General features: G+C 45.0%; 1 protein-coding gene across 1 annotated transcript; it reads right to left on the bottom strand.

Moving 5' to 3' along the window:
• Positions 1-5,889: 5,889 nt before the first annotated feature.
• LOC116356644 (neurofilament medium polypeptide-like) lies at positions 5,890-11,721 on the bottom strand. The gene is made up of 3 exons (XM_031803301.1): positions 10,562-11,721; positions 9,458-9,582; positions 5,890-9,294 (listed from the first exon to the last, which is right to left on the bottom strand). Exons 1-3 carry the CDS (start codon positions 11,603-11,605, stop codon positions 6,759-6,761), a joined length of 3,705 nt encoding a protein of 1,234 aa, XP_031659161.1. The 5' UTR covers positions 11,606-11,721; the 3' UTR covers positions 5,890-6,758.
• Between the last annotated feature and the right edge of the window lie 616 nt (positions 11,722-12,337).

Below are 12,337 nucleotides of genomic sequence, written 5' to 3'. Positions count from 1 at the left end.
CAATACATTAATGGCACTATAACGGTGACAAACGGTGCCCACAAACTGTTAGGGCCTATATAAATTGTCCCAACAGCAGTCCCAACATCTTACCACTACTAGACCTGGTTATCAACGGAGCCTTGTCTTGCAGCGAAACAGTTCATTCAGCCTCATTTACTGCTTAAAAAAACATAGTTGATATGGCTGACTTGCTTAAACAAATATGGTTTCTAATGACAATTTAGATGTATGAACTATGGCATAAGGGGACGACAAGCGGATAAGAAGCAATCCGTAATTTTGATTAAGACATGAGAGAGCAAGGACGGACGTGGTCGATATAACTATTTGTTTCGCACTTTGAAATGTACAGCGACACAGTTCAGAACATGGGTTGTTTTTACAGTGTTCTCCCTGTACACCAAGTCAGAACAATAGGCTAAATAAAGGGGCCATATATGCAGACAATGAAAGCTCTTTCAATATTCAATGATTACATTTCTCTAAAACAGGTTATAGGCTACATGTGCACCACCAAGTCAGATCAGTAGGCGAAATTAAGACGGGAAAATAGACCAAATTATTAGGGTGAGGCACGTTGGCTACTAACAGCTTACTACACAACATACACTTAGTATTACTTTCTTCGCTATAGTATACATATCTTCCTGGCATATTAATCAAAATCAAATCAAATCAAATGTATTTATATAGGCCTTCGTACATCAGCTGATATCTCAAAGTGCTGTACAGAAACCCAGCCTAAAACCCCAAACAGCAAGCAATGCAGGTGTAGAAGCATGGTGGCTAGGAAAAACTCCCTAGAAAGGCCAAAACCTAGGAAGAAACCTAGAGAGGAACCAGGCTATGTGTGGTGGCCAGTCCTCTTCTGGCTGTGCCGGGTGGAGATTATAACAGAACATGGCCAAGATGTTCAAATGTTCATAAATGACCTGCATGATCCAACAATAATAAGGCAGAACAGTTGAAACTGGAGCAGCAGCACGGCCAGGTGGACTGGGAACAGCAAGGAGTCATTATGTCAGGTAGTCCTGAGGCATGGTCCTAGGGCTCAGGTCCTCCGAGAGAGAGAAAGAAAGAGAGAAAGAGAGAATAAGAGAGAGCACACTTAAATTCACACAGGACACCGAATAGGACAGGAGAAGTACTCCAGATATAACAAACTGACCCTAGCCCCCCGACACATAAACTACTGCAGCATAAATACTGGAGGCTGAGACAGGAGAGGTCAGGAGACACTGTGGCCCCATCCGAGGACACATCATTTATGCAGCAGCATACAAGACATTTTTGGACTCGCCTTGTTGTGCTGTGATCACTTGAACAGGAAGGTGGCACTACAGTCCTTCGTGGGCAAATTTTGTTATCAAAGTCTGGCATTCTCTGGATTTATGGTGCTTTCAAGACAACTGGGAACTCGGAAAAACAAGGTTGAATCATGATCTTCAGGTCGTAGCTCTAGAAAGACGCCCGAGTTCCGGATTTACAATTCCGAGTTGGATGACTGTTCAAAACATATTTTCACAGTCAGAGCTCATGCTTCATTGACAGCATGACCAATGCTGAATGTTTATAATTTGGAAAAGAGACCTTGGAAAAGAGACCCTTAATCCCAGATTTGGGACCACACAGCCACTCCAATGAATAGCAGTTAGCCACTGATTCCTTCCAAACTGTAACGTCTGCATCCAACTCATACTTCTAAACACTTAGATACTGGAACGCAGCCCACTTTCATGCTCACTCTCCAGATCCCAATCACCGGAATTCTAATCATGTGTTCAAACACCTGCATGTCATCATCCCACACTATTTAGTTCAGTTCCTTGCACCCCATCACTGTGAGGTATTGTTTGTTTTGAGACACACTTCTTTTGGAGCTCTGTTTTTTCTTGTCCTTCATGCCTCCCGTGTATTATAGTTTTTGCCTGCCTCACTCACGACACCTTTTGCCTATTCCCTGCCTATACTTTTGCCATTTTGGACCTACCGTGTATGACCTTCTGCCTGCCCCTGGACCCTGCTACCTGCCTCCTCCTATGTTCCCTTCCAATAAACACCTGCTGCGCTCTGCGCTTGAAACCAGCTCTCTGTCTCATATCGTGTTCATTACAGAATACCTCACCAAACACGACAGAATGATTCAGCAGAGCTGCAGCTACGTCTAGCCCGACAGGAGGAATGGCTCGGCGAACTCTGCAACCTCCTTCACCAGTCCATTCCTGCTTCATCCATATCAGGTGCCACAGCCTCCTCTCGTTCATCCTCCCCTATATCTATGCCTAATAAATATGACGGCTCCCCAGGGAAATGTCAAGGATTTCTCATGCATTGTAACCTGTACATAGACCATCACCTCACTGACTTCACCTCTGACAAAGACAGGGTGGACTTCATCATCTCCCTACTCACAGGCAAAGCTCTGGATTGGGTCACAGCCCTGTGTGCCGCTCAAAGATCTGATCTGTCCTCTGAATCACGTTTCCATGCCGTCTTCAAGGAGGTGTTCGACCATTCAGTTTCAGGTTGTCACACCGGGGACCTGTTATGTGAGCTGCGACAGGGCCATCGCTCCACCACAGAGTATTCCCTTGAGTTCAGCACCATGGCTGCCAGCAGTGGATGGAGTGAACCAGCGCTCCTTACAGTCTACAGGAGGGGTCTTAATCGGGAGTTACAGACCAAACTGGCCTGCAGAGGAGATTTAACGGAAGTAAACCAATACATCCAGATGTTCATATCCATTGGCAACCTACTGGTGGGCCGCAGACCTATAGAGTCGCCCATGGCCTGCAAGTCTTCCACGCCCTTCTCTCGTCCACCACTGTCCAATAGCCCCCAACCCACGCAATTCGGCCTTGCCCGTTTCCCACAGAGTCCATCATTGTAGCTCGTCTGGAGGTTAGTTAACACAGTGTCCAAAGAAGGGCCAGAGGTATACAGAATGGTGTCGTCTGCGTAGAGGTGGACCAACAGCAAGAGCGACATCATTGCTGTATACAGAGAAGAGAGTCGGCCCGAGAATTGAACCCTGTGGCACCCCCATAGAGACTGCCAGAGGTCCGGACAACAGGCCCTCCGATATGACACACTGAGCTCTACCAGAGAAGTAGTTGGTGAACCAGGTGAGGCAATCACTTGAGAAACCAAGGCTGTTGAGTCTGCCAATAAGAATGTGGTGATTGACAGAGTCGAAAGCCTTGGCCAGATTGATGAATACGGCTGCACAGTAATGTCTCTTATCGATGGCGGTTATGATATCATTTAGGACCTTGAGTGTGCCTGAGGTGCACCCATGACTAGCTCTGAAACCAGACTGCATAGCGGAGAAGGTACGGTGGGATTCGAAATGGTCGGAAATCCGTTTGTTAACTTGGCTTTCGGAGATCATAGAAAGGCAGGGTAGGATAGATATAGTTCTGCTGCAGTTTGGGTCTAGACTGTCTCCCCTTTTGAAGAGGAGGATGACCGCTGCAGATTTCCAATCGTTGGGTTTCTCAGACGATACGAAAGAGAGGTTGAACAGGCTAGTAATAGAGGTTGCAACAAATTCGGCAGATCATTTTAGAAAGAGAGGGTCCAGATTGTCTAGCCCGGCTAATTTGTAGGGGTCCAGATTTTGCAGGCTAATTGGTGCTTGCTTTGGGACAGACGTTAGCCAGGAGTAGTCACTCGGATTGCAGCTAGCTAGCTGCGATGATCCATGTGAAAGGTTCAGAGCTTGCGGTAGGAATCCGGGGATATGGAGAGAAAATAGGTACGGTTTCAGTCGCGTTGTACAAAGTGGTGAGAGTTTCCAAGCTAAAGGTTAGCTGATGACCACTAGCAGTGGTTAGCTGACTACTAGCTAGTAGCTAGTGAGCTGGCTAGCTTCTGTTGGGGGATTCAGGTTCCGGAGGTAAATAAATATACTTTAGAAACAACAGATCCACACCATGTTGGGTGAGGTCAGTTGCAGGAGACTATTATGAAGTTGAGGTTTAGAGAAATATAAAAAATATATTTGAAGAAAAAAATATAAAGGATATATACATGGGACACTGACAAGATGAAGGACAAAGACGTCTGACTGCTACGCCATCTTGGATTTACAGATAATCTTGTTTCTCAAGGACTGAGTCTTTAGGTGCATTTTGGCACTCCAAGCAGGCTGTCATGCACCTTTTACTGTTAAGTGGCTTCCATCTGGTAACTTTACCATAAAGGCCTGATTGGCGGAGTGCTGCAGAGATGGTTGTCCTTCTCGAAGGTTCTCCTATCTCCACAGAGGAACTGTGGAGCTCTGTCTTAGAGACCACCCCACCCCTCCCTGACCAAGACCATTCTCCACCGATTGCTCAGTTTGGCCGGGCGGCCAGGTCTTGGTGGTTCCAAACTTCTTCCATTTAAGAATGATGGAGGCCGCTGTGTTCTTGGGGACCTTCAATGCTGCAGAAAAGTTTTGGTACCCTTCCCCAGATCTGTGCCTCGACACAATCCTGTCTTGGAGCTCTACGGACCTTATATAGACAGTTGTGTGCCTTTCCACATCATGTCCAATCAATTGAATTAACAACAGTGGGACTACAAGTTGTAGAAACATCTCAATGATGATCAATGGAAACAGGATGCACCTGAGCTCAATTTTGAGTCTCATATCAAAGGGTCTGAATACCTAAGTAAATAATGTTTTCTGTTTTTTATTTGTAATAAATTTGCATTTCTAAAAACATGTTTTCGCTTTGTCATTTTCGCTTTGTTATTTTGTGTAGATTGCTAAGGATTTTTTTATTTAATACATTTTTGAATGAGTGTGTAACGTAATAAAATGTGAAAAACGTAATGGGGTTTGAATCTTTTCCGAAGGCACTGTATGTCATAATATTTCTTTTAAATGTTAGATAGAATATTTTGTTCTGAAAGTTTTAGGAACAAAAAATTATATGTAACACCCCAGGTGTTATCGTGCTTTGTGGCATAGAATCAGACCAACTATCCTTCTAGCATTATAATAAGGATTCATTCAATGTGAGTGAGTGATCGGCTACATTTCAAAGAAACCTCTTCATGGATTCTGCCTGAGATAGTCGCTGTCCATTTTCCGGTGGTGCTGAATTTCAAATTACAATCGGGTTGCTGTCTGCTTTAATGTTGCTAAATCTCCGAAGGACCTATCACTCAATTGTTTAACTTGTCATGTAAAATACTTTGAATTAAATATGTATAGTTTAAAATCATGTTTAACAATGTAGGTAATGTTGTTCTCAAATAATGTAGCTATTTGCTGAAACTGCATAAACATCTCTCAATATTAATACAAAATCTCATATTACTCTCTCATGTTCACTGTTGTTGTTTTACTATCCTAATTTATTTAATATTATTTTACTATGCTAATTTATCTATCTTAATTTGATATTTATATCTTCATTTGATATTTGTTTATCTTCATTTTATATTTGTCCAGAAATGTATTGTTTTTATCTTTCTCATTGTTTTATTATTTTATTTATGTAAGTGAAGTACATTGAATTGCATTGTTTATGGTAAGAAATGTGCTATGTAAATAAAGTTTGATTTGATAAATCAAGTGCTATAATAAAATGCTATTTGCATGAACATGCCATGGGGTGCATCGTTTATATTATGGTTGGTGGATCATTATTTGATGGTATGCACATATTACAGTGTAGCTTTAAAAATCTGTAGAGGACAGCCTCTGGATGGTGGTATGGTTTTGTATAATTTCTAGGCTACAAAAGATCATGAAGCATGCAATCCCACCCCTATGAAAGAAGATGAAGAAATAGAATAGTGTGCATGTTGAGGTGAGCCAGCTACTGTAAATGAACAAGTGAAAGGACATGACAGGACAATTGCATAAAGGAACAAGAGACCATATTTGTATTTCAGTATGACATTTATTGAGCAAATGCTGCTGGGAAATAGTTCATGATGAGTAAAGACATGGGATTGCAAACTGTAGCACCTCATTTAAGTTTGCTATTTAAATTCAAGTCCATCCTATGCATACAAGAATGTATGTGTGCGCATTTACATATTTATTTTCAATGGCACTCATTAGGTAAACATAATAGATACTGATAAAAAGCATGTTTAAGGCTCAGAGTTTCTTCAAGGTTCTTAATGCTCTAGTTGCTTCGGGTACTGTATGTTTATGATCATCAGTACAATGCACCATCGTCTTTCTCATTCTTCACTATATTGTGTGGTAGACAATTGTATTTTTGGCTCAGTTGGTATCTTCACATAAAAAGGCTAGTCCTTTTGAACATGTGTCTCTAAAGTGGACCCTCCAACCCAGGCACCCCTTTTTGAATTAACATTTGAATGAACATACATTTCTATCACTCTCCCACCCACATACAGTATGCATCTAAACTGTAAACCTTCCATCCATCCATACAGGTTAGAGTGGAGGGGTCTCCCTCCCTGAGCTAGCATGCAGAAGCCCCCACCCGTGAGCCCTCCCATGAACTGCAGGGAAACATAAAGACAATTAATAATCTGTCCCACTATCACATTTTCCTGATATAATCTGCAGCAAAACCCATTTAAAGCTTTCTCTCAACATGCATTTTTTAAACGTTCGCTTTGTCACATCATATGGCTTCTCTCGTTGCTTTTCTGTATGTTTGAGAGTGGTTCACTTTATTACATCGCTCTAGCTCTATGATTTCTTTATGTTAGTTCTGGGTTGATTGCTTGTTGTCGTGTCATCTTTGTTCCTCCTGAGTGGGTTGGATAGAGCGCAGTTACTCAGTTTCAGTCACCACCTTGACGGACTGGGAAGAGTGTTTCTCCATCTTCTTGCTGGAGACTGTCTTCTCCTGCATCACATCCTCAGACTCCTTCACAGTCTCGGTGACAGTGACCGATTTGGTGACATGCTTGGCCCCGTCCTCTCCAGTGGTGATGGTCTCCACCGTTTTGGTGATGACCACCTTCTGGTCCTTTGGATCATCTTTCTGGTCCGGGTCATCTTTAGTGGGGCTCTCGTCCACTCCATTTGAGATAACATCCTTCTCCTCTGCCTCTTTCCCACCCTCATCCTTCTTGTCCTTGTCCTCTGGGGTAATCTTCTCCACATCTCCCTTCATGGCTGCGTCTTTCTTTTCTACCTTCCTCTCTTCCTCTGAATCACTCTTTTTGTCTACTTTCTCTTCTGCAGCCTTGGGGGCCTCTGACATTGGAGCTTCTGGTTTTGGGGCCTCACCCTTAGGGGACTCTGCCTCGGGGGATCCTAATTTGGGGGATTCCGATTTGGGGGAGCCAGCAGGTTTTGGGGATTCAGATTTAGGCGATCCAGCAGGTTTTGGGGATTCAGAAGTAGGGGATCCAGCAGGTTTTGGGGATTCAGATTTAGGGGATCCAGCAAGTTTTGGGGATTCAGATTTTGGGGATCCAGCTGGTTTTGGGGATTCAGATTTAGGGGATCCAGTAGATTTGGGGGATTTAGAAGTAGGGGATCCAGCAGGTTTTGGGGATTCAGATTTAGGGGATCCAGCAGGTTTTGGGGATTCAGATTTGGGGGATCCAGAAGGTTTTGGTGATAAAGATTTGGGGGATCCAGCAGGTTTGGGGGATTCAGATGTGGGCGATCCAGCAAGTTTTGGGGATTCAGATTTGGGGGATCCAGCAGATTTAGGGGATCCAGCAGGTTTTGGGCATTCAGAAGTGGGGGATCCAGCAGATTTTGGGGATTCAGATTTAGGGGATCCAGCAAGTTTTGGGGATTCAGATTTAGGGGATCCAGCAGGTTTTGGGGATTCAAAAGTAGGGGATCCAGCAGGTTTTGGGGATTCAGATTTAGGGGATCCAGCAGATTTGGGGGATTCAGAAGTAGGGGATCCAGCAGGTTTTGGGGATTCAGATTTAGGGGATCCAGCAGGTTTTGGGGATTCAGATTTAGGGGATCCAGCAGGTTTTGGGGATTCAGATTTAGGGGATCCAGAAGGTTTTGGGGATTCAGATTTGGGGGATCCAGCAGGTTTTGGGGATTCAGATTTGGGGGATCCAGCAGGTTTTGGGGATTCAGATTTGGGGGAGCCAGCAGATTTAGGGGATCCAGCAGGTTTTGGGGATTCAGAAGTAGGGGATCCAACAGGCTTTGTGGATTCAGATTTAGGGGATCCAGCAAGTTTTGGGGATTCAGATTTAGGGGATCCAGCATGTTTTGGAGATTCAGATTTAGGGGATCCAGAAGGTTTTGGGGATTCAGATTTGGGGGATCCAGAAGGTTTTGGGGATTCAGATTTGGGGGATCCAGCAGGTTTTGGGGATTCCGATTTGGGGGATCCAGCAGGTTTTGGGGATTCAGATTTGGGGGAGCCAGGTTTTGGAGATTCAGATTTGGGGGTTACAGCTTTAGGAGATTCATGTTTGGGGGATCCAGCTTTTGGTGACTCAGACTTGGGGGACCCAGCCTTTGGGGATTCAGCTTTTAGGGAGTCTGGCTTGGAGGGCTTTGGGGCCTCAGATTTCTGGACCTCAACTTTTGGGGCCTCACTCTTGGGGGCTTCTGTTTTGGGAGCCTCTGTCTTGGCTACAGCTGCCTTCTCATCTATGTTGTCTTCTTTCTCATCCTTTCCTTTCTTCTCATCTTCCTCATCCTTATCATCTCCATCTTTGGATCCTTTGTCACTACCTGCATCTTCATCTTGATCATCACCCTCCTCATCTCCCTCTCCCTCTCCCTCTCCTGTCTCCTCTTCTCCTCCGCTTCCCTCCTTCTCTCCAGCCTTCTCTTTGTCAGGAGAGGCCTTTGATTCTGGGGCTTTAGAGCACAGGACTGTCTCCTCTAAATCCCCCTCTCCTTCTCCCTCATCACCACCTTCTGTATCATCTCCCTTCTCACCCTCACCCTCTTCTCCTTTCTCACCCTCTTCTTCTTTTTCTCCCTCTTCCTCTTCATCCACACCTTCTTTGTCCTCCTCTTCCTCCTCAGCAGGTGTGCTGGAGCTAACTTGGGCTTCAGTGGAGGCTACAACCTCTTCTGATTCACCCTCTCCCCCTTCTCCCTCTGCTTCTTCTCCTCCCTCTTCTCCCTCATCCTCTCCTTCATCTGTTGCCTCTGCCTCCAGAGTGGCAGAAAACTCCTGGGCCATCTCAGCCAGGGCCTGGTCCATCTCATCCTTCTCAGCCTCTACCCTGGTCTCCTCGATGATCTCCTCTACAAACTTATGCTGGACTTTCAATTTGGGAGGCTCATACTTGGACTTCTTAGAGGAGGTGACGGTGTGGCGGTAGGGGAAAGTGCTAAAGTGGGTCTCTTCACCTTCTAGGAGTTTCCTGCAAGAACAGTAGAACATGAGATATAGTTTAGTGTAGACCTAATATAAAAATGTAGTTTCTATATATAAATTCGATCTTTATGTTTTTATTACACATGATATATTTAAAAAAAAGTTTTTTCAATGTTAGTCCTAATTAGCGCTCTGTTGTCGCACTGTACCTGTATGCAGCAATCTCAATGTCGAGGGCCATCTTCACATTGAGCAGGTCCTGGTACTCACGCAGATGACGCGCCATCTCCCACTTCGTGCCCTTGAGCTCATTATCCAGCTGGTGGATGGTCTCCTGCAGAGAACAAGACCGAGAGACACAAGCTGGTTAAGAGCTATTATTTCTTATGCCTATATGGAACCCTGAAATGATACTTGGTTATTTATTTCTGGTGTAGGGAAGTCACATTTCCTCATAAGGACACTGCTTTCTAAACATCATAAGAAAACGATCAAAAATACAATGTCATATTTTGTGATCCTGGTAATTACTTCACAAGCACATTTAAACTTGTATAGGCCTACATTTGAAACAGCACTTTGAGATTCCAATAAAATATCACTGCAATATCAATTGAAACTGTGAAGTCCTCCTGTCTCATTTATGAAAAGTGAAAGTGCAAATAATTGGATAGATTGGACTGTTGTTGTGTTAAATAATGTATTCTGACGTAGTGAACAGCACTGTGTTTCAAGGGCCCCGAGTCTCTGGCTCAGCAACGAAAAAATAACAAAAAAAACAGTCTGCTGCATTATGTCTTCCCAACCCTATAACGTGCACCAAGTGTCGCTGCTTATGCGTAGCCTAATGCTCCAACATTTGGAGATGTTAAATCTGTGTCCATAAGATGTCAGCATTGTGCCATTTAGGCTATCTAAAGCAAAAGCGCAGACACCACTTTTGGCCAGAGTTTATAGCCTAGTTAAAAGACATGCATTTAGGGCCCACATAATAAAACAATTTAGTTCGTTCAAAATCAAACTAATACAATGTGTGGGGACACAATGCAAGTGTGTGTCTTTCTCTCTATCAAAGTAGGGGACTCTCCTTATTAGTAGACCTACATTTAAATTAAGAATAAAAACCTCAAAGGTGTCGTGATAATATTCTCAATTTGAAATCAACGAAAAACACATCTAATTATATAATTTATTCTCTCCACTACATTGCTTCTCGTAACACAAAGAATACAACTTTATAGAATACTTCACCATTAAGCCTGTGGCTGGGGGTTTCTGTATGAAAATAATGCCTACAGCGGGTCTCATCATACCTGCAGGCTGGACAGGTCGTTGTTGTGTCGGTCCTCGATGTCATTCAACTGCCTCTCCAGTGACTCCCTGGTTCCACGGACGGACTCTAACTCCACGGTCTTGGACTGAAGCTGGCGACGGTAGTCTGCTATCTCATCACGGGCGAACTTGATTGCATCTTTGTTTTGTGCCGCAGCATCAGTGAGCTTGGAATAGCGGCACATGAACCAGTCCTCCACCTGCTGCAGGTTCTGGTTGGAGTGGCCCTCGAGCTGGGTGCGGATCTCCCGGAGCGCCTCGGTGATGTCCGTCTTCTGGATGTCTTTCCTCTCCATGGTCACCTGCGACGCCTGCACCTGGGCGAACAGGTCGCTCACCTCTTCTTCGTGGTTGTTGCGGATAAAGGCAATCTCGTCATGCAGTGACTGAACTTTCTTCTCAAACTCTGACTTCACCAAATCAGAGTCGGTCATATCTTTTTTCAACGCCCGGATGATGCCTTCCGTCTCATCCCTGATGCGGGCTTCCTCATCGAAGCGGTCCCTAATTCTCTGGATGTCATCCTCGACGTGGTCCGTGTCGAGCTGGATCTGCGCTTTATCGTGGTGAATCTGCTCCAGCATGGAGCGCAGCTCCTGGAGTTCCTGGTCGTATAAATCGCCTAGCTGGGATTGCGACACCTGCTTCTGCCGCAGCGTCTGGATCTCCTCTTCGATCTGGCTGTTCTGCTGCTCCAAGTAGTGCACCTTGTCGATGTAACCGGCGAAGCGGTCGTTGAGCCCCTGGAGCTGCTCTTTCTCGTTGGAGCGCTTGTAGTCTCCGTTCGTTTGATTGAAATCAACGCTGTCGGCGGAGTTGAGGAGTGTGGAGCTGTACGCTCTGGCTACCGGCATATTGACGCTCCTCTTGTAGGAGGAGGTCATCGTGGAGCCTGGGCTTGCCCGGGACCAGGACTGAGAACGGAACCCGCTGGAGGGGGTGCCAGTGGAGCGGCCGTAGGTGGTCCTACTATCCATACTTCTCCTGAATGGACTCCCTATCGTGTCCACCGGGTGGTAACTCATCCGGCCAGACCAGGGGTTGCGTGTGCAGATGGAATGGAAGGTGTCCGAGGTGGAGGAGTGGGGCGAGTAGGTGTTTGCAGGTGCGGGGTGGATGGCGCTCACAGCATTCTTAGTCTCACCGGCTGTCCTTTATATAGGAGAAGCTTATCGCTAACAAGGCAGAGACTGTTTTTACTGGCCCATTGATCGAACGGAGGGGGAGGGCCATGTCTCAACCCTTCATACTCTATGTAAGTGAAACACTACTTGAGTGTGTGAGGGTTCGTGGGTGGCCGTTTGAAAGCAGAGGAATGATCACACAGGGAGAAAAAGGGAAATGGGGTGATTATCATTAGGATGTTTGGGATAGCCTATGTGTCCTTGACGTTGATGTGTTTATCATTTGTCTCTTCTCATACAGTTTCCTCCAAATTTTGAACATTCGAATACGAGAGAAAATTATACATGCATCTCTGCATTTGCTAATTCAACCAGCCAACATGCAGCATTACTATGCATGGAAATATAACATATGGAGCAGTTCAATGACCCATGTTAATTACTATTTTCCCTATTAGTAGTTAGCAAAAACGGTTATACCAGAAATTATCAATTTACCGACGCAATTTAGAGCGAAAGCAATACCGGATCCATGGACAGCACCAGTCCGCCAGACTCCAATATCAGCGCCATGGACAGCGACTTAATGCAGCAAAACACCATTACCGTCCTTTTCAAGTGTTTGAAAAGTGT

The sequence above is a fragment of the Oncorhynchus kisutch genome, linkage group LG23 (assembly GCF_002021735.2).
Source record: "Oncorhynchus kisutch isolate 150728-3 linkage group LG23, Okis_V2, whole genome shotgun sequence".
In the NCBI taxonomy this organism is placed as follows: Eukaryota; Metazoa; Chordata; class Actinopteri; order Salmoniformes; family Salmonidae; genus Oncorhynchus; species Oncorhynchus kisutch.
The sequence above is the reverse complement of the archived record's forward strand: the minus strand, read 5'-3'. Positions and strand labels throughout refer to the sequence as shown.

Excerpts from the sequence above, each read along its gene's own strand:
- LOC116356644 (XM_031803301.1), bottom strand. The coding sequence starts at position 11,605 with ATGAGTTACCACCCGGTGGACACGATAGGGAGTCCATTCAGGAGAAGT. Across the intron at positions 9,583-10,561 it reads ACGACCTGTCCAGCCTGCAG|GAGACCATCCACCAGCTGGA; the intron begins GTATGATGAGAC and ends TGTTCTCTGCAG. Across the intron at positions 9,295-9,457 it reads ATTGAGATTGCTGCATACAG|GAAACTCCTAGAAGGTGAAG; the intron begins GTACAGTGCGAC and ends CTGTTCTTGCAG.